Source organism: Oncorhynchus kisutch, linkage group LG14 (assembly GCF_002021735.2).
Source record: "Oncorhynchus kisutch isolate 150728-3 linkage group LG14, Okis_V2, whole genome shotgun sequence".
NCBI classification, from domain to species: domain Eukaryota; kingdom Metazoa; phylum Chordata; class Actinopteri; order Salmoniformes; family Salmonidae; genus Oncorhynchus; species Oncorhynchus kisutch.
In genome coordinates, this window is record NC_034187.2 from 21473150 (window position 1) to 21500158 (window position 27009).

The 27009-nt window shown below is 43.9% G+C and overlaps 1 protein-coding gene across 2 annotated transcripts in view; it reads right to left on the reverse strand.

Annotated features, from left to right (window-relative positions):
* LOC109904184 (sprouty-related, EVH1 domain-containing protein 1-like) overlaps nt 1-27009 on the reverse strand; it is a 95808-nt gene that overhangs the window by 34045 nt on the left and 34754 nt on the right. For both annotated transcript variants that reach the window (XM_020501381.2, XM_031788018.1), the window contains exon 3: nt 21492-21675. In XM_020501381.2, the coding sequence (XP_020356970.1) occupies nt 21492-21675 (184 nt within the window). The remainder of the gene's footprint in view (nt 1-21491; nt 21676-27009) is intronic.

Consider the following 27009-nt stretch of genomic DNA (forward strand, 5'->3'; position numbering starts at 1 on the left):
AGAGAGCAGAGAGTGAACAGAGAGAGCAGAGTGTGAACAGAGAGAGCAGAGTGTGAACAGAGAGAGCAGAGTGTGAACAGAGAGAGCAGAGTGTGAACAGAGAGTGAACAGAGAGTGTGAACAGAGAAAGCAGTGTGAACAGAGAGAGCAGAGTGAACAGAGAGAGCAGAGTGAACAGAGAGAGCAGAGAGCGTGAACAGAGAGAGCAGAGAGCGTGAACAGAGAGCAGAGAGCGTGAACAGAGAGAGCAGAGTCTGTTAACAGAGAGAGCAGAGTCTGTTAACAGAGAGAGCAGAGTCTGTTAACAGAGAGAGCAGAGTCTGTTAACAGAGAGAGCAGAGTCTGTTAACAGAGAGAGCAGAGTCTGTTAACAGAGAGAGCAGAGTCTGTTAACAGAGAGAGCAGAGTCTGTTAACAGAGAGAGCAGAGTCTGTTAACAGAGAGAGCAGAGTATGTTAACAGAGAGAGCAGAGTATGTTAACAGAGAGAGCAGAGTATGTTAACAGAGAGAGCAAGCTAGGGAGAGAGAAAGAACAAAGAGAACAGCACGAGAGAGAACAGAGCGATAAGAGTGGAGAGTAAGAGGACAGAGCGAGAGAGAGAACAGAGAGAGTGGAGAGTAAATAAACAGAGAGCGAGAGCAGAGTGTGAACAGAGAGCAGAGTGAACAGAGAGAGCAGAGTGTGAACAGAGAGAGCAGAGTGTGAAACAGAGAGAGCAGAGAGTGAACAGAGAGAGCAGAGAGTGAACAGAGAGAGCAGAGAGTGTGAACAGAGAGAGCAGAGAGTGTGAACAGAGAGAGCAGAGTGTGAACAGAGAGAGAGCAGAGAGTGTGAACAGAGAGAGCAGAGTGTGAACAGAGAGAGAGCAGAGTGTGAACAGAGAGAGCAGAGTGTGAACAGAGAGAGCAGAGTGTGAAAGAGAGAGCAGAGTGTGAACAGAGAGAGCAGAGTGTGAACAGAGAGAGCAGAGTTGTGAACAGAGAGAGCAGAGTGTGAACAGAGAGAGCAGAGTGTGAACAGAGAGAGCAGAGTGTGAAACAGAGAGAGAGAGTGATGAACAGAGAGAGCAGAGTGTGAACAGAGAGAGCAGAGTGTGAACAGAGAGACACAGAGAGTGTGAACAGAGAGCAGAGTGAACAGAGAGTGTGAACAGAGAGAGTGAACAGAGAGAGCAGAGAGTGAACAGAGAGAGCAGAGAGTGTGAACAGAGAGAGCAGAGTGAACAGAGAGTGTGAACAGAGCGAGCAGAGTGAACAGAGAGAGCAGAGTGAAATAGAGTGTGAACAGAGAGAGCAGAGTGTGAACAGAGAGAGCAGAGTGAACAGAGAGTGTGAACAGAGAGATGTGAACAGAGAGAGCAAAGAGTGAACAGAGAGTGTGGAACAGAGAGAGCAGAGTGTGAACGAGAGAGCAGAGAGTGAACAGAGAGAGCAGAGAGTGAACAGAGAGAGCAGAGAGTGAACAGAGAGAGCAGAGAGTGAACAGAGAGAGCAGAGAGTGAACAGAGAGAGCAGAGAGTGAACAGAGAGAGCAGAGAGTGAACAGAGAGAGCAGAGAGTGAACAGAGAGAGCAGAGTGTGAACAGAGAGAGCAGAGTGTGAACAGAGAGAGCAGAGTGTGAACAGAGAGAGCAGGTGTGAACAGAGAGAGCAGAGTGTGAAAGAGAGAGCAGAGTGTGAACAGAGAGAGCAGAGAGCAGAGAGTGTGAACAGAGAAAGCAGAGAGTGTGAACAGAGAAAGCAGAGAGTGTGAACAGAGAAGCAGAGAGTGTGAACAGAGAAAGCAGAGAGTGTGAACAGAGAAAGCAGAGAGTGTGAACAGAGAAAGCAGAGAGTGTGAACAGAGAAAGCAGAGAGTGTTAACAGAGAGAGCAGAGAGTGTTAACAGAGAGAGCAGAGTGTTAACAGAGAGAGCAGAGTGTGTTAACAGAGAGAGCAGAGTGTGTTAACAGAGAGAGCAGAGTGTGAACAGAGAGAGCAGAGTGTGAACAGAGAGCAGAGAGAGCAGAGAGCAGAGAGAGCAGAGAGTGTGAACAGAGAAAGCAGAGAGTGTGAACAGAGAGAGCAGAGTGAAAAGAGTGTGAACAGAGAGAGCAGAGTGAAAAGAGTGTGAACAGAGAGAGCAGAGTGAAAAGAGTGTGAACAGAGAGAGCAGAGTGAACAGAGAGAGCAGAGTGAACAGAGAGAGCAGAGTGAACAGAGAGAGCAGAGTGAACAGAGAGAGCAGAGTGAACAGAGAGTGTGAACAGAGAGAGCAGAGTGTGAACAGAGAGCAGAGTGAACAGAGAGAGCAGAGTGTGAACAGAGAGAGCAGAGTGTGAACAGAGAGAGCAGAGTGTGAACAGAGAGAGCAGAGTGTGAACAGAGAGAGAGCAGAGTGTGAACAGAGAGAGAGCAGAGAGTGTGAACAGAGAGAGAGCAGAGAGTGTGAACAGAGAGAGAGCAGAGTGTTAACAGAGAGAGAGCAAAGAGTGTTAACAGAGAGAGCAAAGAGTGAACAGAGAGAGCAGAGTGTGAACAGAGAGAGCAGAGTGTGAACAGAGAGAGCAGAGTGTGAACAGAGAGAGCAGAGTGTGAACAGAGAGAGCAGAGTGTGAACAGAGAGAGCAGAGTGAACAGAGAGAGCAGAGTGTGAACAGAGAGAGCAGAGTGTGAACAGAGAGAGCAGAGTGTGAACAGAGAGAGCAGAGTGTGAACAGAGAGAGCAGAGTGTGAACAGAGAGAGCAGAGTGTGAACAGAGAGAGCAGAGAGTGTGAACAGAGAGCAGAGTGAACAGAGAGTGTGAACAGAGAGTGTGAACAGAGAGAGCAGAGTGAACAGAGAGAGCAGAGTGAACAGAGAGTGTGAACAGAGAGAGCAGAGTGTGAACAGAGAGAGCAGAGTGTGAACAGAGAGAGCAGAGTGAACAGAGAGTGTGAACAGAGAGAGTGAACAGAGAGAGCAAAGAGTGAACAGAGAGTGTGAACAGAGAGTGTGAACAGAGAGAGCAGAGTGTGAACAGAGAGAGCAGAGTGTGAACAGAGAGAGCAGAGTGTGAACAGAGAGAGCAGAGTGTGAACAGAGAGAGCAGAGTGTGAACAGAGAGAGAGCAGAGAGTGTTAACAGAGAGAGCAGAGAGTGTTAACAGAGAGAGCAAAGAGTGTTAACAGAGAGAGCAAGAGTGAACAGAGAGAGCAAAGAGTGAACAGCGAGAGCAGAGTGTGAACAGAGAGAGCAGAGTGTGAACAGAGAGAGCAGAGTGTGAACAGAGAGAGCAGAGTGTGAACAGAGAGAGCAGAGTGTGAACAGAGAGAGCAGAGTGTGAACAGAGAGAGCAGAGTGAACAGAGAGAGCAGAGTGTGAACAGAGAGAGCAGAGTGTGAACAGAGTGTGAACAGAGTGTGAACAGAGAGCAGAGTGAACAGAGAGAGTGAACAGAGAGAGTGAACAGAGAGAGCAGAGAGTGTTAACAGAGAGAGCAGAGAGTGTTACAGAGAGAGCAGAGAGTGTGAACAGAGAGAGCAGAGAGTGTGAACAGAGAGAGCAGAGAGTGTGAACAGAGAGAGCAGAGAGTGTGAACAGAGAGTGTGAACAGAGAGAGCAGAGTGAACAGAGAGAGCGAACAGAGAGTGTGAACAGAGAGAGCAGAGTGTGAACAGAGTGTGAACAGAGTGTGAACAGAGAGCAGAGTGAACAGAGAGAGTGAACAGAGAGAGTGAACAGAGAGAGTGAACAGAGAGAGCAGAGAGTGTTAACAGAGAGAGCAGAGAGTGTTAACAGAGAGAGCAGAGAGTGTGAACAGAGAGAGCAGAGAGTGTGAACAGAGAGAGCAGAGAGTGTGAACAGAGAGAGCAGAGAGTGTGAACAGAGAGAGCAGAGAGTGTGAACAGAGAGAGCAGAGAGTGTGAACAGAGAGAGCAGAGAGTGTGAACAGAGAGTGTGAACAGAGAGAGCAGAGTGAACAGAGAGAGTGAACAGAGAGAGTGAACAGAGAGAGTGAACAGAGAGAGTGAACAGAGAGAGTGAACAGAGAGAGTGAACAGAGAGAGCAAAGAGTGAACAGAGAGAGCAGAGTGTGAACAGAGAGAGCAAAGAGTGAACAGAGAGAGCAGAGTGTGAACAGAGAGAGCAGAGTGAACAGAGAGAGCAGAGTGAACAGAGAGAGTGAACAGAGAGAGTGAACAGAGAGAGTGAACAGAGAGAGTGAACAGAGAGAGCAAAGAGTGAACAGAGAGAGCAGAGTGTGAACAGAGAGAGCAGAGAGTGTGAACAGAGAGAGCAGAGAGTGTGAACAGAGAGTGTGAACAGAGAGAGCAGAGAGTGAACAGAGAGAGCAGAGAGTGAACAGAGAGAGCAGATTGTGAACAGAGAGAGCAGAGTGTGAACAGAGAGAGCAGAGTGTGAACAGAGAGAGCAGAGAGTGTGAACAGAGAGAGCAGAGAGTGTGAACAGAGAGAGCAGAGAGTGTGAACAGAGAGAGCAGAGAGTGTGAACAGAGAGAGCAGAGAGTGTGAACAGAGAGAGCAGAGAGTGTGAACAGAGAGAGCAGAGAGTGTGAACAGAGAGTGTGAACAGAGAGAGCAGAGTGAACAGAGAGAGCGAACAGAGAGTGTGAACAGAGAGAGCAGAGTGTGAACAGAGAGAGCAGAGTGAACAGAGAGAGTGAACAGAGAGAGTGAACAGAGAGTGTGAACAGAGAGAGCAGAGTGTGAACAGAGAGAGCAGAGTGAACAGAGAGTGTGAACAGAGAGTGTGAACAGAGAGAGCAGAGAGTGAACAGAGAGAGCAGAGAGTGAACAGAGAGAGCAGAGTGTGAACAGAGAGAGCAGAGTGTGAACAGAGAGAGCAGAGTGTGAACAGAGAGAGCAGAGTGTGAACAGAGAGTGAACAGAGAGTGTGAACAGAGAAAGCAGTGTGAACAGAGAGAGCAGAGTGAACAGAGAGAGCAGTGTGAACAGAGAGCAGAGAGCGTGAACAGAGAGAGCAGAGAGCGTGAACAGAGAGCAGAGAGCGTGAACAGAGAGCAGAGAGCGTGAACAGAGAGAGCAGAGTCTGTTAACAGAGAGAGCAGAGTCTGTTAACAGAGAGAGCAGAGTCTGTTAACAGAGAGAGCAGAGTCTGTTAACAGAGAGAGCAGAGTCTGTTAACAGAGAGAGCAGAGTCTGTTAACAGAGAGAGCAGAGTCTGTTAACAGAGAGAGCAGAGTCTGTTAACAGAGAGAGCAGAGTCTGTTAACAGAGAGAGCAGAGTCTGTTAACAGAGAGAGCAGAGTCTGTTAACAGAGAGAGCAGAGTCTGTTAACAGAGAGAGCAGAGTCTGTTAACAGAGAGAGCAGAGTCTGTTAACAGAGAGAGCAGAGTCTGTTAACAGAGAGAGCAGAGTCTGTTAACAGAGAGAGCAGAGTCTGTTAACAGAGAGAGCAGAGTCTGTTAACAGAGAGAGCAGAGTCTGTTAACAGAGAGAGCAGAGTCTGTTAACAGAGAGAGCAGAGTCTGTTAACAGAGAGAGCAGAGTCTGTTAACAGAGAGAGCAGAGTCTGTTAACAGAGAGAGCAGAGTCTGTTAACAGAGAGAGCAGAGTCTGTTAACAGAGAGAGCAGAGTCTGTTAACAGAGAGAGCAGAGTCTGTTAACAGAGAGAGCAGAGTCTGTTAACAGAGAGAGCAGAGTCTGTTAACAGAGAGAGCAGAGTCTGTTAACAGAGAGAGCAGAGTCTGTTAACAGAGAGAGCAGAGTATGTTAACAGAGAGAGCAGAGTATGTTAACAGAGAGAGCAAGCTAGGGAGAGAGAAAGAACAAAGAGAACAGCACGAGAGAGAACAGAGCGATAAGAGTGGAGAGTAAGAGGACAGAGCGAGAGAGAGAACAGAGAGAGTGGAGAGTAAGAAAACAGAGAGCGAGAGCAGAGTGTGAACAGAGAGAGAGTGAACAGAGAGTGAACAGAGAACAGCGAGAGAGCGGAGAGCAAAGAGAATGTCGTGAGCGAGAGAGAACAGAGAGAGAGCGCAAGCTAGGGAGAGAGAAAGAACACAAAGAGAACAGAGTGAGAGAGAGAGAACACAGCGCAAGGGAGAGAACAGAGAGAGGTGGAGAGAGAACAGAGGTGGAGAGAGAACAGAACAGAGGGAGAAGAGGACAGAGAGAGAGTGAGAGTAGAGAGCGAACAGAGAGAATGAGAGCAAATGAGGGAGAGAACAGAGAATGAGAGCAAACGAGGGAGAAAGACAAGAGAGAACAGAGGCAGTGAGAGAAAGAGGGAAAGAGAACAGAGAAAACAGAGAGAGAGCGAACAGAGAGAAAGAACAAACAATGGCAAGAACAGCTCAAATAAGCAAAGAGACTATTACGTTAAGACATGAAGGTCAGTCAATCCGAAACATTTCAAGAACTTTTAAAGTTTCTTCCAAGTGCAGTTGCAAAAACCATCAAGCACTACGATGAAACTGGCTCTCATGAGGACCACCACAGGAAAGAAAGACCCAGAGTTACCTCTGCTGCAGAGGATACGTTCATTAGTTAATGGCACATCAGATTTCAGCCCAAATAAATGTGAGTAACAGACACATCAACAGTTCAGGAGACTGTGAATCAGGCCTTCATGGTCGAATTGCTGCAAAGACACCAATACTAAAGGACACCAATAAGACGACGAGACTTGCTTGGGCCAAGAAACACGAGCAATGGACATTAGACCGGTGGAAATCTGTCCTTTGAACTGATGAGTCCAAATTTGAGATTTTCGGTTCTAACCGCCATGTCTTTGTGAGATCAGGTGAACAGATGATCTCTGCATGTGTAGTTCCCACCATGAAGCATGGAGAAGGAGGTGTGATGGTGTGGGGGTGCTTTACTGGTGACACTGTCTGATTTATTTAGAATTCAAGGAACACTTAACCAGCATGGCTACCACAGCATTTTGGAGTGATATGCCATCCCATCTGTTTTGCGCTTAGTGGGACTGTCACTTGTTTTTCAACAAGACAATGACCCAAGGACTATTTGACCAAGAAAGAGAGTGGTGCAATGCTGCATCAGATGACCTGGCCTCCACAATGACCAGAACTCAACCCAATTGAGATTGTTTGGAATGAGTTGGACCGCAGAGTGAAGGAAAAGCAGCCAACAAGTGCTCAGCATATATGAGAACTCCTTCAAGCCTGTATGGAAAGTATTCCAAGTGAAGCTGGTTGAGAGAATGCCAAGCATGTGCAAAGCTGTCATCAAGGCCAAGGGTGGCTACTTTGAAGAATATAAAATATATTTAGATTTGTTTAAAACTTTTTTTGGCTACTACAGGAATCCATGTGTTATTTTATAGTTTTGATGTCTTCACTGTTATTCTACAATGTAGAAAATAGTACGAAATTAAGAAAAACCTTTGAATGATTAGGTGTGTCCAAACATTTGACTGGTACTGTACATGATCAAATACTAGTCTTAGAATCAACTTAGACTACCAGAACCCACTGGATTGTCCAATTACATTGAATTTACTACCAGACAAAATACAAACCCTCCATGCCAAAAAGGCCTATGGTGTAGATGGTATCCTGAATGAAATGATAAAATACAGAACACAAATTCCAATAGGCTAGAGTTAAACTCCTTAACATCATCCTTAGCTCTGGCATCTTCCCTAATATTTGGAACCAAGAACTGATCACCGCAATCCACAAAAGTGGGAGACAAATTTGACCTCAATAACAAACGTGGGACATGCGTCAACAGCAACCTTGGGAAAATCCTCTGCATTATCAATAAAAGCAGATGTACTGAAAACAATGTACAGGGCAAATGTCAAAATGGCTTTTACCAAATTACCGTACGACAGACCATGTACTCACCCTGCACACCCTAATTGACAAACAAACCAAAACAAAGGCGAAGTAGTTTCATGCTCTGTTGATTTCCAAAAAGCTTTTGACTCAAGTTGGCATGAGGGTCTGCTATACAAATTGATGGAAAGTGGTGTTGGGGGAAAAACACACAACATTATAAAATCCATGTACACAAACAAGTGTGTGGTTAAAAATTGGCAATAAATACACATTTCTTAGCTTAAGCCCCACCCTCTTCAACATATCAAATCAAATCAAATGTATTTATATAGCCCTTCGTACATCAGCTGATATCTCAAAGTGCTGTACAGAAACCCAGCCTAAAACCCCAAACAGCAAGCAATGCAGGTGTAGAAGAACATATTGATCAACGAATTGGCGAGGACACTAGAACAGTCTGCAGCACCCAGCCTCACCTTACTAAAATGTGAAGTCAAATGTCTACTGTTGGCTGATGATCTGGTGCTTCTATCCACACCCAAGGAGGACCGACAGCAGCACTTAGATCTTCTGCACAGATTCCGTCAGACCTGGGCCCTGACAGTAAATCTCAGTAACAGAAATAATGGTGTTACAAAAAAGGTCCAGTTGCCAGGACCACAAATACTAAATCTATCTAGACAACGTTGCCATAGACAACAGAAAAAACAATATATACCTTGGCCTAAACATCAGCGCCACAGGTAACATCCACAAAGCTGTGAACAATCTGAGACAAGGTTAGAAGGGCCTTCTTTGCCATCAAAAGGAACATACAAAACCGACATACCAATTAGGATCTGGATAAAAACATCTGAATCAGTTATAGAACTCATTGCCCGTTATGGTTGAGGTCTAGGGTCCAAGAATTCATGGAACAAACACCAAATTGAGACTGCATGAAGAATTCTTCAAAGAATATGCTCTGTCTACAACGTAAAACACCAAATAATGAATGCAGAGCAGAACTAGGCCGATACCCGCTAATTATCTAAATCCAGAAAAGAGACGTTGAATTCTATAACCACCTAAAAGGAAGTGATTCCCAAAACCTTCCATAACGAAGCCATGACCTACAAAGAGATGAACCTGGGGCTCTGTTCAAAAACACAAACAGACCCCACAGAGCCTCAGGAGAGCAACACAATTAGACCCCAACAAATCATGAGAAAACAAAAAGTGAATTACTTGACACATTGGAAAGAATTAACAAAGAAACGGAGCATACTAGAATGCTATTTGGCCCTAAACAGAGATTACACAGTGGCAGAATACCTGGACACTGACTGACCCAAAATTAAGGACATCTGACTATGTTCAGACTCAGTGAGCATAGCCTTGCTATTGAGAAAGGTCACTGTGGGCAGACCTGGTTCTCAAGAGAAGACCGGCTATGTGCACACTGCCCACAAAATAAGGTGGAAACTGAGCTGCACTTCCTAACCTCCTGCCAAATGTATTAGACACATATTTCCATCAGATTACACAAACCCACAAAGAATTCAAAAAAACAAATCCACATTTTGATAAACTCACAAACAGCTGAAGTTGGAAGTTTACATACACCTTAGCCAGATACATTTAAACGCAGTTATTCCACAATTCCTGACATTTTATCGTAGTAAAAATTCAATTTTAGGTCAGTTAGGATCCCCACTTTATTTTAAGAATGGGAAATGTCAGAAGAATAGTAGAGAGAATCATTTATTTCAGATTTTATTTCATTCATCACATTCCCAGTGGGTCAGAAGTTTACATACACTCAATTAGTATTTGGTAGCATTGCCTTTAAATTGTTTAACTTGGGTCAAACATTTCAGGTAGCCTTGCACAATAAATTGGGTGAATTTTGGCCCATTCCTCCTGACAGAGCTGGTGTAACTGAGTCAGGTTTGTAGGCCTCCTTGCTCGACACACTTTTTCAGTTCTGCCCACAAATTTTCTATAGGCTTGAGGTCAAGACTTTGATGGCCACTCCAATACCTTGACTTTGTTGTCCTTAAGCCATTTTGCTACAACTTTGGAAGTATGCTTGGGGTCATTGTCCATTTGGAAGAACCATTTGCGACCAAGCTTCAACTTCCTGAATGATGTCATGAGATGTTGCTTCAATATATCCACATAGTTATCCTGCCTCATGATGCCATCTATTTTGTGAAGTGCACCAGTCCCTCCTGCAGCAAAGCACCCCCACAACATGATGCTGCCACCATTGTGCCTCACCGTTGGGATGGGTGTTCTTCGGCTTGCAAGCTTCCCCCTTTTTCCTCCAAACATAACGATGGTCATTATGACCAAATATTCTATTTTTGTTTCATCAGACCAGAGGACATTTCTCCAAAAAGTACAATCTTTGTCCCCATGTGCAGGCGATTTTGGAACAGTGCCTTCTTCCTTGCTGAGCGGCCTTTCAGGATATGTCAATATAAGACTCGTTTTACTGTGGATATAGATCATTTTGTACCTGTTTCCTCCAGCATCTTCACAAGGTCCTTTGCTGTTGTTCTGGGATTGATTTGCACAATTCGAACCAAAGTACGTTCATCTTTAGGAGACAGAACACGTCTCCTTCCTGAAGGTTATGACGGCTGCGTGGTTCCATGGTGTTTATACTTGTGTACTATTGCTTGTACAGATGAACGTGGTACCTTTAAGTGCTTGGAAATTGCACCGAAGGATGAACCAGACTTGTGGTCTACAATTGTTTTTCTGAGGTCTTGGCTGATTTCTCTTGATTTTCCCATGATGTCAAGCAAAGAGGCACTGCGTTTGAAGGTAGGCCTTGAAATACATCCACACCTCCGATTGACTCAAATGATGTCAATTAGCCTAACAGAAGCTTCTAAAGCTATGACATAATTTGCTGGAATTGTCCAAGCTGTTTAAAGGCACAGTCAACTTAGTGTATGTAAACTTCTGACCCACTGGAATTGTGATACAGTGAATTATAAGTGAAATAATAATCTGTTGGAAAAAATACTTGCGTCATGCACAAAGTAGATGTCCTAACCGACTTGCCAAAACTATAGTTTGTTAACAAGGCATTTATGGAGTGGTTGAAAAACTAGGTTTAATGACTCCAACCTTAGTGTATGTAAACTTCCGACTTCAACTGTATCTATGGGGTGAAATACCACAGTGTGCCATCACAGCAGCAACATTTGTGACCAGTTGCCACAAGAAAAGGGCAACCAGTGAAGACAAACATTATAAAAATAAACCATATTTATGTTCCCTTTTTGTACTTTAACTATTTTCACATCGTTACAACACTGTATATAACCATAATATGACATTTGAAATCGTCGCAGTGCCATGCGTTTTGTCACCAATATACTACATATACTATGCTCTCATTGGCTGGACCTCACTTCATATTTGTCGCCAAACCCACTGGCTCCAGGTCATCTATAAGTCTTTGCTATGTAAACTCTTAGCTCAATGGTCACCATACCAGCACCCACCCGTAGCACGCGCTCGAGCAGGTATATTTCACTGGTCATCCCCAAAGCCAACTGCTTCTTTGGCCGCCTTTCTTTCCAGTTCTCTGCTGCCAATGACTGAAGTTGGAGACTCATCTCCCCCACTAAATTTAAGCATCAACTGTCAGAGCAGCTTACCGATCAATGTACCTGTACACAGCCCATCTGTAAATAGCCCACCCAACTACCTCATCCCCATATTATTATTTATTACTTGCTCCTTTGCACCCCAGTATTTCTACTTGCACATTCATCTTCTGCACATCTATTTCTCCAGTGTTTAATTGCTAAAATGTTATTATTTTGCCACTATGGCCAATTTATTGCCTTACCTCCCGAATCTTACTACATTTGCACACAATGTATATATAATTTTCTATTGTGTTATTGACTGTACGTTTGTTTATCCCATGTGTAACTCTGTGTTGTTGTTTGTGTCACAGTGCTTTGCTTTATCTTGGCCAGGTCACAGTTGTAAATAAGAACATGTTCTCAACTGGACTACCTGGTTAAATGAAGGGGAAATAAATCAAATAAAAATATTCAAAATAAAATAAAATTTTATTAGTCACATGCGCTGAATACAACAGTAAATTCTTACTTACGAGCCCCTAACCAACAGTACAGTTTAAAAAAATACAGATAAGAATAAGAGATAAAAGTATCAAGCAATTAAAAAGCAGCATAAAAAAATTATATATACAGGGGGATGCCGGTATAGAGTCAATGTGTGGGGGCACCGGTTAATTGAGGTAGTATGTACATGTCGGTAGAGTTAAAGTGACTATGCATAGATGACGACAGAGAGTGGCATTGGTGTGGAGATGGGAGGGTGGAGAAGGGAGGCAAGGGGGGGGGGCAATGCAAATAGTCAGGGTAGCATTTGACTAGATGTTCAGGAGTCTTATGGCTTGGAGGTAGAAGCTGTTTAGAAGCCTCTTGGACCTAGACTTGGCGCTACGGTACCGCTTGCCGTGTGGTAGCAGAGCGAACAGTCTATGACCAGGGTGGCTGGAGTCTTTGACAATTTTTAGGGCCTTCCTCTGACACCGCCTGGTGTAGAGGTCCTGGATGGCAGGAAGCTTGGCCCCAAGTGATGTACTGGGCCGTTCGCACTACCCTCTGCAGTGCCTTGCGGTCGGAGGCCGAGCAGTTGCCATACCAGGCAGTGATGCAACAAGCCAGGATGCTCTCGATGGTGCAGCTGTAGAAACTTGAGGATCTGAGGACCTTTTCGGTCTCCTGAGGGGGTATAGGTTTTGTTGTGCCCGCTTCACGACTGTCATGGAGCGCTAGGACCATGTTAGTTTGTTGGTGATGTGGACACCAAGTAACTTGAAGCTCTCAACCTGCTCCACAGCAGCTCCGTCAATGAGATTGGGGGCGTGCTCGGTCCCCATTTTCCTGTAGTCCACAATCATCTCCTTTGTCTTGATCACGTTGAGGGAGAGGTTGTTGTCCTGGTACCACACAACCAGGTCTCTGACCTCCTACCTCTAGGCTGTCTCGTTGCTGTCGGTAATCAGGCCTACCACTGGTGTATCATTGACAAATTTTATGATGGTGTTGGAGTCGTGCCTGGCCGTGCAGCTGAGCACGCACCCCTGAGGGGCCCCTGTATTGAGGATCAGTGTGGCGGATGTGTTGTTGCCTACTCTTACCACCTGGGGGTGGCCTGTCAGGAAGTCCAGGATCCAGTTGCAGAGGGAGGTGTTTAGTCCCAGTGTCTTTAGCTTATTGATGAGCTTTAAGGGCGCTATGGTGTTGAACTGTAGTCAATGAATAGCATTCTCACATAGGTGTTCCTTTTGTCCAGGTGGGAAAGGGCAGTGTGGAGTGCAAGAGAGACTGCATCCTCTGGATCTGTTGGGGCAATATGCAATTTGGAGTGGGTCTAGGGTTTCTGGGATGATGGTGTTGATGTGAGCCAACACCAGCCTTTCAAAGCACTTCATGGCTACAGACGTGAGTGCTACAGGTCGGTAGTCAGTTAGTCAGGTTACCTTAGTGTTCATGGGCACAGGCACTATGGGTGGTCTGCTTGAAACATGTTGGTATTACAGACTCAGACAGGGAGAGGTAAAAAATGTCAGTGAAGACACTTGCCAGTTGGTAAGCGCATGCTCGCAGTACACGTCCTGGTAATCCGTCTGGCCCTGCGGCCTTGTGAATGTTGACCTGTTTAAAGGTCTTACTCACATCGGCTGCGGAGAGCGTGATCATACAGTCTTCCGGAACAGCTGGTGCTCTCATGCACGTTTCAGTGTTACTTGCCTCCAAGCGAGCATAGAAGTAGTTTAGCTCGTCCGGGAGGATATTCCTTTGGGACGTTGAGTGTTATGTTTACGGTTAATTTTATATTGTTTATTTCACTTTTGTTTATTATCCATTTTACTTGCTTTGGCAATGTAAACATACTTTTCCAATGCCAATAAAGCCCTTTGAATTTAATTGAGAACAGAGTGCGAGAACAGAGAGAGCGCGAGAGAGAGAGCGAGAGAGAAAACAGAGCAAGAGAAAAGAGTCGAGAAGTCCCATTGGTGGCAATATCAGGAGCCGGCTGACTCATCAGTACACTCTGTGCCGCATCATTGCGCTTATAGGCAGACCCCCCCCCCCCCCCCCCCCCATCACCTCATCTCTCTCAATCTCTCCCTCACTTTCTCTTTTTCAGTCTCTATTTTGTCACCCTCCATTTCTTACAGTTTGACTGGCGATCTTTTTTTCCTCCTCTCCATCTCCTTCCCTTGTTCCCATTGTCTCTCTAGTAAAATGGTGGTTTGGACCTCCCGCTTTAACAAGCCCCTGGGGTGGGTGACATCACCAGAATCATGCTCTATATAGCACGGTGGCCCAGGCTCAGAATAGACAGTTATAATCGAAGTGTCTTAGCAGGCAGGAGCCACTTATCTACGATACTTAAGAGTCACCTATTAATTATTGTCAAAGGAAATGGTCATCAATCTAATTGTTTAACATGAATAAAGAGACGCAAGGGCTTCACAGTTTCAGGACGAGAGCATAGGAATATATGACTAGAAGCTCAGCGCACCAATATCCAATAAGTTCTGTCCTTCATTCCCTTTTTCCTCTAGCTTTTTAGTTTGACTTCCTACATCCCTCATCCCACATTCCCCTCTCCTGAGCAGTCTGCCCATCTCTTCTCTCCGATGATGTCAGCATGCACCACACAATCACGCAGCCCGCTCCTATTTACAGATACCTTCCCTGCGCAGAGGAGGAAAGCCAAACAGCCACTTCCTGTGTGACAGTGTATGTGTGTGTGACTGTGTGTGTAAGGCGGAGGTTGATGGTGATCTCATCCCACGACCCCCTCTGTGTGGAATGTGTCACAGGCTGAGTTGGTGCATAGTACATTGCGAACATGCTTGCTCTCCATTGTGACAGATGAGTGTGTGTGGTGTGTATGAGGCCCTCAGAGTGAGTGTGAGGTGTTTTAGGTTTGTGTGACTCCCTGAGTGGGAGGTTTGTAAAGTTTTATACGATTCTACATGTCATTAGGCTGGGCGTTATGGGCTGGGCAACATACAGTGCCTTGCGAAAGTATTCGGCCCCCTTGAACTTTGCGACCTTTTGCCACATTTCAGGCTTCAAACATAAAGATATAAAACTGTATTTTTTTGTGAAGAATCAACAACAAGTGGGACACAATCATGAAGTGGAACGACATTTATTGGATATTTCAAACTTTTTTAACAAATCAAAAACTGAAAATTGGGCGTGCAAAATTATTCAGCCCCCTTAAGTTAATACCTTTTGCTGCGATTACAGCTGTAAGTCGCTTGGGGTATGTCTCGGGGTATGTCTCTATCAGTTTTGCACATCGAGAGACTGAAATTTTTTCCCATTCCTCCTTGCAAAACAGCTCGAGCTCAGTGAGGTTGGATGGAGAGCATTTGTGAACAGCAGTTGTCAGTTCTTTCCACAGATTCTCGATTGGATTCAGGTCTGGACTTTGACTTGGCCATTCTAACACCTGGATATGTTTATTTTTGAACCATTCCATTGTAGATTTTGCTTTAGGTTTTGGATCATTGTTATGTTGGAAGACAAATCTCCATCCCAGTCTCAGGTCTTTTGCAGACTCCATCAGGTTTTCTTCCAGAATGGTCCTGTATTTGGCTCCATCCATCTTCCCATCAATTTTAACCATCTTCCCTGTCCCTGCTGAAGAAAAGCAGGCCCAAACCATGATGCTGCCACCACCATGTTTGACAGTGGGGATGGTGTGTTCAAGGTGATGAGCTATGTTGCTTTTACGCCAAACATAACGTTTTGCATTGTTGCCAAAAAGTTCAATTTTGGTTTCATCTGACCAGAGCACCTTCTTCCACATGTTTGGTGTGTCTCCCAGGTGGCTTGTGGCAAACTTTAAACAACACTTTTTATGGATATCTTTAAGAAATGGCTTTCTTCTTGCCACTCTTCCATAAAGGCCAGATTTGTGCAATATACGACTGATTGTTGTCCTATGGACAGAGTCTCCCACCTCAGCTGTAGATCTCTGCAGTTCATCCAGAGTGATCATGGGCCTCTTGGCTGCATCTCTGATCAGTCTTCTCCTTGTATGAGCTGAAAGTTTAGAGGGACGGCCAGGTCTTGGTAGATTTGCAGTGGTCTGATACTCCTTCCATTTCAATATTATCGCTTGCACAGTGCTCCTTGGGATGTTTAAAGCTTGGGAAATCTTTTTGTATCCAAATCCGGCTTTAAACTTCTTCACAACAGTATCTCGGACCTGCCTGGTGTGTTCCTTGTTCTTCATGATGCTCTCTGCGCTTTTAACGGACCTCTGAGACTATCACAGTGCAGGTGCATTTATACGGAGACTTGATTACACACAGGTGGATTGTATTTATCATCATTAGTCATTTAGGTCAACATTGGATCATTCAGAGATGCTCACTGAACTTCTGGAGAGAGTTTGCTGCACTGAAAGTAAAGGGGCTGAATAATTTTGCACGCCCAATTTTTCAGTTTTTGATTTGGTAAAAAAGTTTGAAATATCCAATAAATGTCTGTGGTGGGTAGTATTTGGGGCATTGGTGACAAAACGGATGGCACTGTGATAGACTGCATCCAATTTGTTGAGTAGAGTGTTGGAGGCTATTTTGTAAATGACATCGCCGAAGTCGAGGATCGGTCGGATGGTCAGTTTTACGAGGGTATATGTTTGGCAGCATGAGTGAAGGATGCTTTGTTGCAAAATAGGAAGCCGATTCTAGATTTAATTTTGGATTGGAGATGCTTAATGTGAGTCTGGAAGGAGAGTTTACAGTCTAACCAGACACCAAGGTATTTGTAGTTGTCTACATATTCCAAGTCAGAACCGTCCAGAGTAGTGATGCTGGACTGGAGGGCAGGTGGGGGCAGCGAAGAGCATGCATTTAGTTTTACTTGCATTTAATAGCAGTTGGAGGCCATGGAAGGAGAGTTGTATGGCATTGAAGCTCGTCTGGAAGTTAGTTAACACAGTGTCCAAAGAAGGGCCAGAAGTATACAGAATGGTGTCGTCTGCGTAGAGGTGGATCAGAGAATCACCAGCAGCAAGAGCGACATCATTGATGTATACAGAGAAAAGAGTCGGCCCGAGAATTTAACCCTGTGGCACCGCCGTAGAGACTACCAGAGGTCCAGGCAACAGGCCCTCCAATTTTTCAGTTTTTGATTTGTTAAAAAAGTTTGAAATATCCAATAAATGTCTGTGGTGGGTAGTATTTGGGGCATTCATGAGGTAGTCACCTGGAATGCACTTCAAATAACAGGTGTGCCTGATTAAAATGTAAATTTGTGGAATTTCCTTCTTAATGCACTTGAGCAAATCAGTTGTGTTGTGACAAGGTAGCGGTGGTATACAGAAGTGCAATCGCAAAAAACATCAAGGGCTGTGATGAAACTGGCTCTCATGAGTACCGCCACAGGAAAGGAAGACTCTTCAAAGCCGCCACCCTTTGCCTTGATGACAGCTTTGCACACTCTTGGCATTATCTCAACCAGCTTCACCTGGAATGCTTGTCCAACAGCCTTGAAGGAGTTCCCACATATGCTGAGCACTTGTTGTCTGCTTTTCCTTCACTCCGTGATCCAACTCATCCCAAACCATCTCAATTGGGTTGAGGTCGGGTGATTGGGGAGGTCAGGTCATCTGATGGAGCACTCCATCACTCTCCATATTGGCCAAATAGCCCTTACACAGCCTGGAGGTGTGTTGGGTCATTGTCCTGTTGAAAAACAAAGGATAGTCCCACTAAGTGCATAACAGATTGGATGGCGTATCACTGCAGAATGCTGTGGTAGCCATGCTGGTTGAATGTACCTTGAATTCAAAATAAATCACAGACAGTGTCATCAGCAAATAACCCCCACACCACCTCCTCCATGCCTCAAGGTGGGAACCACACATGCGGAGATCATCCGTTCACCTACTCTGCGTTCCACAACGACAGGGCGATTGGAACCAAAAATCTCAAATTTGGACTCATCAGACCAAAAAGGACAGATTTCCACCGGTCTAATGTCCATTACTCGTGTTTCTTGGCTCAAGCAAGTATCTTCTTATTGGTGACCTTTAGTAGTGGTTTCATTGCAGTAATTCGACCACGAAGGCCTGATTCATGCAGTCTCCTCAGAACAGTTGATGTTGAGACGTGTCTGTTACTTGAACTCTGTTAAGCATTTATTTGGGCTGCAACATCTGAGGCTGGGAACTCTAATGAAGTTATCCTCTGCAGCTGGTTTTCTTTCCTGTTTCGCACAAAACCATTCAAAACGAAGTCCGAAGGGTTCTTCACTTTTCCCGAAATAGTCACATTACGTCACAAACCTTACTGCTGTGGTAATTCTTCAAAGAGAGGATGCCGTATTGAGATAAATTATGTAGCCTAAGCTACTGATAACAGGCCTTTTACAATACTAAATTATGAGAGGAGCATTTGATTATTATTAAATAGATTGAGTCCAGACAGGCTACTTTAAGAAACTTTCTGAAAGGACGTATACAGTGCATTCGGAAAGTATTCAGACACTTTCCCTTCTTAAGCAAAAAAACGAAACAGAATACCCTTATTTACATAAGCATTCAAACCCTTTGATATGAGACTCAAAAACTAACCTCAGATGCATCCTGCTTCCATTGATCATCCTTGAGATGTTTCTACAACGTGGAGTCCACCTGTGGTAAATTCAATTGAATGGATACGCTTTGGAAAGGCACACACCGGTCTATATAAGGTCCCATAGTTGACAGTGCATGCAATGAGGTTGAAGGAATTTCCCGTAGAGCGCTGAGATAGGACTGTGACGAGACACAGATCTGGGGAAAGGTAACAAAAAATGTCTGCAGCATTGAGGGTCCCCAAGAACACAGTGGCACAATTCTGCTTTTAAAGTTGATAAACTTGTAAACTCACTTTTGAGAAATTAGCCTTCTGAATGTTTTGGTACTACTGCTGGAGAGTCCTTTGTCTACACCTATTCAGCATCGTTGACACCCTCTTAAGCTTCAGCCCCACCCATCTCTTTAAGGATTGATCCGAGTGATCTGTATAAACAACAGCAGTCAAGCACCCAAGCTAACTTGCTAGCTACTTCCAGACAAATTAATGAACAACTCACTGAACAACTCACTGAACATTACTCGCCCTAGCAGAGCGGGTTAGGCTGTTATGTTATCCAGAGCATTGGTGACTGCAACTGTGCTGTCAGATTGTCCGGCTGTAAATTCAGAGTGCTTCACACTCAGAGCGTTCAGAGTGCACACTGGACGCTCTGGCCGATGAATAGGGTTGATCCGACCTCACAACGGCAGTCAAGCACACAAGTTAACATGCTGACATTGGCTAGCTACAAATGAGAGAACACCCCACTCCGACCATTTTACTCGCCTTAGCAGAGCTGGTTAGGCTGTTTTCAATGGTATTCAGAGCGTTGGTGCCTGTAACTGTGCTGCTAGCAACAATTTAATTCCGCTTTTATGCCGACGACACCGGCCATATTCAACGGGTGTTGAGCGTTCATAAATTCATCATCACTTATTCTGCGCGCTGGCACACACAGATGAGAGTGCTCTGAAATCTGAGTAGATGGCCAGACTGGATTTACAAAATGAACCCAAAATGGTTACTTGTATAGCTGAGTCTTTTGTTAAAGACATGTAACGGTAACTAACGCACTTTTGTACATTGCGCTATTCCATACAATTTACCTTATTTTAGCACCCAAAAACGTAATACTTCCAGGTCAACTGTAATATGAATAACATTGTAAAGCACAATTTCTCCCCTTTCCAGCAAAATCAATGACAAGACTTTCATGCTGCCCGTCTCTGCATGTTTGAAGAAGGCAATGAGCTCTGTCGGTTATTTTAAAAAATGGTGGATGGGGGAAGCGAAACCTATTGTGTGCTGGTGAAAGGGGGAGATATGTCGTGTGGGGAAACAGCTTTCTTCACCCGATCTGTCCAACTTCACATCTAAAATGTAAATAAAACACTATATAAAGAGTTTATATAATGTGTCATTACATACCTACTTGAAGGTTTGTGTCGAATTTGAATCCGTTTTTTAGGGCAGCGCTAAAGTTTTTAGAAGTAAACAGCAGCTGTCGCAGCTTTTGAGAGTCATGCAGAGATGATGCAAATGAATGCATTCAGTTGTACAATTGACAAGGTAACCCCTTTACCCTGTGCCTTTTTTGTTTTAATCTGCGACAGAAGGGCTACTCCTGGTGCAAAGAGACTGTACGGCACAAAATTATATGTAAATGCTAGTATGTTATGTAGTGACACCGCGCGTCAGAGGGGTCAGTTTTGTCAACACTGAATCGAAACTTAGTTCACACCCCAGATTTTGATGCCAACACAGTCGCTACAGTCCCATTAGGTTTCATTGTAGCCTCGTTTGAATGCTGCGGTTGCGCAAATTTGTATGGAATGCTGTTAGTCACCGTCAGCTAGCTAGGTAAACAATGAACCATAAACATGACTCATAGTAACTCATGACGTTACTACCCTGCATGAATCTGCAGGTAGCTAACAAACCAGGTTCAATGTTAGCTAGCTAACAGACTATAGCTAGCCAAGCAAATTGCTCTTAGATACAAATAATAAGATCATACACGTAACCTTAGCTAGCCAGCCAGCTTATGCTAGCTAGCTAACAGTATACTTTAACTTGAAATGAAACCACTGTCAAAATTAGAAACGTGCAATATCTGAAAAATGTAGCTGGCTAGACTATCTTACCCGTATACATCATTCATGGATGGACGCGTCTCCTGTCGGGATGCCATGGCTGCCCTTAGTTTGAAGATGTAATCCGGAAACAGGTGTTTTCTCCATCTCCTTAGCTATCACTCAAATTCCACGGATTTACATAAATAAATAGTCCTCCAGAAAGTGGAGAGCAACACTTATGCAGCTTTACTACACAATATATTTTTTTTAAATCCGCGTTAGACAGGATTACCTAGACATACTGAACAAATCAAATAGACAGAAGCATGCTATATGGCAGACCATTCCAAACTCATCTCTCGGGATGTCCAGCCCACTCATTATCTCACCGAATCACGGCTTGAGTGAAGGTTGTAGTCTTTTCTGTGGCTAAACTAACTAGACTCGTAATTTAACCATTTTATTCGTATTTACAGAAGGCATAGAAGTTTGTTAATGGGACACATTAAAGTTCACATGTTCGAGAAAGCATTTCTGCCAAAAAAAACACATTTTGATAAAAAAATAAGTTTACGTTCAAACGGCTCTCCTGTGAAGTAGTAATGGGTAAGAAATGTGATATCAGTTTTTATTTTTAATAAATTTGCTAAAATTTCTAAAAACCTGTTTGCTTTGTCATTATGGGGTATCATGTGTAGATTGGTACGGTTGTAATGTAACAAAATGGGTCTGAATACTTATAGCCTATAAGTGCTCTTCACCCCTGCGCATCATCAATTGGAAAGAGATGTAGAACGTTTAATAGACAGACTAAGTTAGCAAAACAATGGCTTATAATTATTAGTAAAACGCTCCCATTATTAGGTAAAGTTAATCTACATTAAAATATTGTCAACAAAAATGTAAATAAATCCTCAAATGAATGCAGGCCTATTTTAACAGTTCTGACAGTTATTGTTTTTTAGCTTAATGAGGAGAATTGCACTCAGTGTGTGTGTGGAAAGCGAGGTGAACCCTTACCGATTTGTCTTTGAGCCGCTCCCCCTTGATGAGGAAGTCTGCTGTGGTGCTGCTGTCACTGTCCGGTGTCCGGCTGACTTTGTAGACGGTGACGCAGCTGAGACCCCCAGCTCCCAGAGGCAGCCACCCACCACTGGAGTCATCCCGAGTCATGACCACTGCTCTCACACGCGCATAACTGTCACTGAACAGAGAGAGAGAAAGGGAAAGACATGATTAGGGTGGGACTGTAACAAGACCATGGCATCAACTACCTCTGCATATAGAGAGAACACATACTATGACAATCCAACCATGTCACCTCACGGGTGCAGGGCTGCCATTGCACAGACAAAAAATGGTTAGGCATAATGACCGCAACACGGCCACTGCTTGAACACATGCATGACTTGTCACGAAAGGATATGTTATGGCTGTCCTGTAAGGATCCAAATGTGTCAGATCAGCTTCTCAATAAATAACTTCAGCCAGATCCATCTCAACCGCAGTGGGGGAAGGAGGGAACTGGTGGGGGTTGACAGCTCACACCCTGTTGTAAATCAAGGTCAAGAACGTTCAGCCATTTCCCTCTGCAAATTCACACAAGAATGTGCCTTTGTTTCACAGACATATCCCGCCGAAACCCTAATATGTTCTAAAGCGAATACCGGAACAATATTTCTAACATAAAACGTGGGGAATGGGCAGAGGTTACCTCGGTGTGGTTGTTACTTTGTGATGTCATAAAAAATGTTTTTAAAAGGAAATACTGTAACTTGAAAGGTATACACATAATGTGTGAAGTGTCCATCTGGTGCATGAAAGTCATTTTGTTAAGAGAGGGACGTGATTTTAGAAGCTATAAGAGGAAATTATTTCTATAACTTTGTACCGCCCCTGAGGTCAGAGAGCGTGTCAGCCTCATAAACTGCCTCTTTTGAACGAACTGTATAAAACAATGGGTTAAGAATTAACATATCAGACCAGAGATGTTGAGTTGCAGCTCACGTCCAAAGTGGTTCGAACTCTGAAATTTCAACAAAAGGTAGAGACCTTTAGAGTTTAATTCGGGAGATGGTAACTCTTTAAAGAACCACTCTCATGGTGCATCAATTCCTAATGAGTTAATTGTTACATGATTCATTTAAAATTGGATAACAATTAAACAGTTAGTTGATTAGATAAATAACAGTCATCAGATTAATGAAAGTAAATTCACAACACACACCATAACCAACCGTAATGTGACACTCACAAATGTCAGTAAGAGTGAGAGAGAAAGAGAGAGAGGATAACAGAAAGAGAATTAGGGGTGTAAGAGAAACAGTCATTAGAAATGACAGGTAATAAAATACAAAATGGCAGGAGGGCCTGAGAACCCAACACATCCCAAAAAACCGAGAACAATTGTTTACAAACTCCATATCCCATTGGACCTCATGAGATGTCACTGACTGATGTAGGGCCCTATAAATTCAGTATTATTTTTGGCCCGATTCCGCTTTTCCCCCAAATTCCGTTTCCTCTGTTTTGTTTTTCCAGGTTTCTAGTTCAGGTTAACTCTCAAAATCACATGGTTTGGTCATCATGACCAAACCGACTCACATGCATCCATGCTCGCATGTGGATTATGTCTAACCCCACTACACGTGTTCATGAAACGCAGGTTAAAATACTAAAACCAACTGTGAACCAAATACACTGAACAAAAATATAAAACGCAACATGTAAAGTGTTGGTCCCATGTTTCATGAGCTGAAATACAAGAGCCCGGAAATGTTGCACAAGCACAAAAAGCTTACATCCAAGTCAGTGAGCATTTCTCCTTTGCCAAGATAATCCATCCACCTGACAGGTGTGGCATATCAAGAAGCTGATTAAACAGCATGATCATTACACAGGTTCACCTTGTGCTGGGAACAAAAGACCATTCTAAAATTTGCTGTTTTGTCACACAACGCCACAGATTTCTCAAGTTGAGGGAGCATTCAATTTTCATGCTGACTGCAGGAATGTCCAGCAGAGCGGTTGCCAGATAATTTAATGTTAATTTCTCTACCATAAGCAGCCTCCAAAATCATTTGAGAATTTTTAAGTACACTACTGTTCAAAGGATTTAGAACACCTAATCATTCAAGGGTTTTTCTTAATTTTTTACTATTTTCTAAATTGTAGAATAATAGTGAAGACTTCAAAACTATGAAGTGCAGAAGTACAATTGCAAAAAAAGCATGCGTTGTGATAAAACTTGCTCTCATGAGTACCACCACAGAAAAGAAAGACTCTTCAAAGTAGCAACCCTTTGCCTTAATGACAGCTTTCAACACGCTTGGCATTCTCTCAACCAGCTTCACCTGAAATGCTTTTCCAACAGTTTTGAAGGAGTTCCCACATATGCTGAGCACTTGGTGGCTGACTTTCCTTCACTCTGCGGTCCAACTCATCCCAAACCATCTCAATTTGGTTGAGGGATTGTGGAGGCATGGTAATCTGATGCAGCAGTCAATCACTCTCTTTCTTGGTCAAATAGCCCTTACACAGACTGGAGGTGTGTTGGGTCATTGTCCTGTTGAAAAACAAATGATAGTCCCACTAAGCGCAAACCAGATTGAATGGCATATCACTGCAGAATGCTGTGGTAGCCATGCTGGTTAAGTGTGCCTTGAATTCTAAATAAATCAGTGTCACCAGCAAAGCACCCCCACACCTCCATACTTTACGGTGGGATATACACATGGAGATCATCTGTTCAGCCACACCGCGTCTCACAAAGAGACAGCGGTTGGAAACAGAAATCTCAAATTTGGACTCCAGACCAAAAATGACAGATTTAAACAGGTCTAATGTCCATTGCTCATGTTTCTTGGCCCAAACAAGTCTCTTCTTCTTATTGGTGTCCTTTAGTAGTGGTTTCTTTGCAGCAATTCGACCATTAAGGCCTGATTCACGCAGTCAACTCTGAACAGTTGATGTTGAGATGTGTCTGTTACTTGAACGTGAAGCATTTATTTGGGCTGCAATTTCAGAGGTGCCGTTGACTCGAATGAACTTATCCTCTGCAGCAGAGGTAACTCTGGGTCTTTCTTTCGTGTGGCGGTCCTCATGAGAGCCAGTTTCATCATAGCACTTGGTTTTTGCGACTGCACTTGAAGAAAAGTTATTGAAAATGTTCCGGATTGACTGACCTTTATGTCCTAAAGAAATTATGGACTGTTGTTTAACTTTGCTTATTTGAGCTGTTCTTGCCATAATATGAACTTGATCTTTTACCAAAAAGGGCAATGTTCTGTATACCACCGCTACCTTGTCACAACACAACTGATTGGCTCAAACGCATTAAGGAAAGATATTCCACTAATTAACTTTTAACAAGGCACACATGTTAACTGAAATGCATTCTAGGTGACTACCTCATGAAGCTGGTTGAGAGAATGCCAATAGTGTGCAAAGCTGTCATCAAGGCAAAGGGTGGCTATTTGAAGAATCTCAAATATAAAATATATTTAGATTTGTTTAACCGTTCCCGTTTTAAACAAGATATTTTGTCACGAAAAGATGCTCGACTATGCATATAATTGACAGTTTTGGAAAGAAAACACACTGACGTTTCCAAAACTGCAAAGATGTTGTCTGTGAGTGCCACAGAACTGATGTTACAGGCGAAAGACAGATAAAAACCCAATCAGGAAGTGCCACATTTTTTGAAACCGCCTCATGCCAATGACTCCTTATATGGCTGTGAATGAGCTACGAATGAGCTTACGTTTTCCCCAAGGTGTCTACAGCATTGTGATGTCTTTTTAGGCATTTCCCTTGAAGAATGGCTGTAAGGGACCATATATGGCATGTGGTCACATGGTGTCTCCCGCAGAAAACCTTGCGTAAAATACTGGAGGTAGCCATTTTTCCAATTACTTCTTATGAGAAACCAACTGCCTCGACGGATATATTATCGAATACATATGTTAAAAACACCTTGAGGATGGATCCTAAACAACGTTTGCTGTGTTTCTGTCGATATTATGGAGCAAATATTGAAAAAAGTTTGGAGTTATAGTTGAAGTATTTTTCGGTCGATTTCTCAGCCAAGCAGGATGAACAAAAATAATATTTTTGGAAAAAAGGAACATTTGCTATCTAACTGGGAGTCTCCTGAGTGAAAGCATCTGAAGTTCTTCAAAGGTAAATGATTTAATTTGGTTGCTTTTCTTAAATCTTTGTCCCCAAAGATTAGAAAGCTGCCGCGGTCATCCCCCTCTACAAAGGGGGAGACACTCTAGACCCAAACTGTTATACACCTAAATTCAACCTGCCCTGCCATTCTAAAATCTTCAAAAGCCAAGTTAAACAGATCACCGACCATTTCGAATCCCACCGTACCTTCTCCACTATGCAATCTGGTTTCCGAGCTGGTGATGTGCGCACCTCAGCCATGCTCAAGGACCTAAACGATATCATAACCGCCATAGATAAAAGACCGTACTGTGCAGCCATCTTCATCGACATGGCCAAGGCTTTCGACTCTGTCAATCACCACATTCTCATCGGCAGACTCAATAGCCTTGGCTTCTCAAATGTCTGCCTTGCCTGGTTCACAAACTACTTCTCTGATAGAGTTCAGTGTGTCAAATCGGAGGGCCTGGTGTTCAGACGTCTGGCAGTCTCTATGGGGGTGCCACAGGGTTAAATTCTTGGGCAGACTCCTTTCTCTGTATATATCAAAGACGGCGCTCTTGCTGCTGGTGATTCTCTGATCCACCTCTACGCAGACGACACCATTCTTTATACTTCTGGCCCTTCTTTGAACACTGTGGTAACAAACCTCCAAACGAGCTTCAATGCTATACAACTCTCCTTCCGTGGCCTCCAGAAGCAAGTAAACGAAGTGCATGCTCTTCTACCGATTGCTGCCCGCACCCTCCCGCCCGACTACCATCACTACTCTGGACGGTTCTGACTTAGAATGTGGGCAACTACAAATACCTAGGAGTCTGGTTAGAGTGTGAACTCTCCTTCCAGACTCACATTAAGCATCTCCAATCCAAAATGACATCTAGAATCAGCTTCCTATTTCGCAACAAAGCCTCCTTCACGCATGCTGCCAAACATACTATTATCCTACAGATCCTGGACTTCGGCAATGTAATTTACAAAATAGCCTCCAACACTCTACTCAGCAAATTGGATGTAGTCTATCACAGTGCCATCCGTTTTGTTACTAAAGCCCCATATACTACCCACCACTGCGACCTGTATGCTCTCGTTGGCTGGCCCGCACTTCATATTCTCCGCCAAACCCACTGGCTCCAGGTCATCTATAAGTCTGTTTGGTAAAGCCCCGCCTTGTCTCAGCTCACGGGTCACCATAGCAACACCCACCTGTAGCACTCGCTCCAGCAGGTATATTTCACTGGTAATTCCCAAAGCCAACACCTCCTTTGGCCGCCTTTCCTTCCAGTTCTCTGCTGCCAATGATTGGAACGAATTGCAAAAATCACTGAAGCTGGAGTTTTATATCTCCCTCTAACTTTAAGCATCA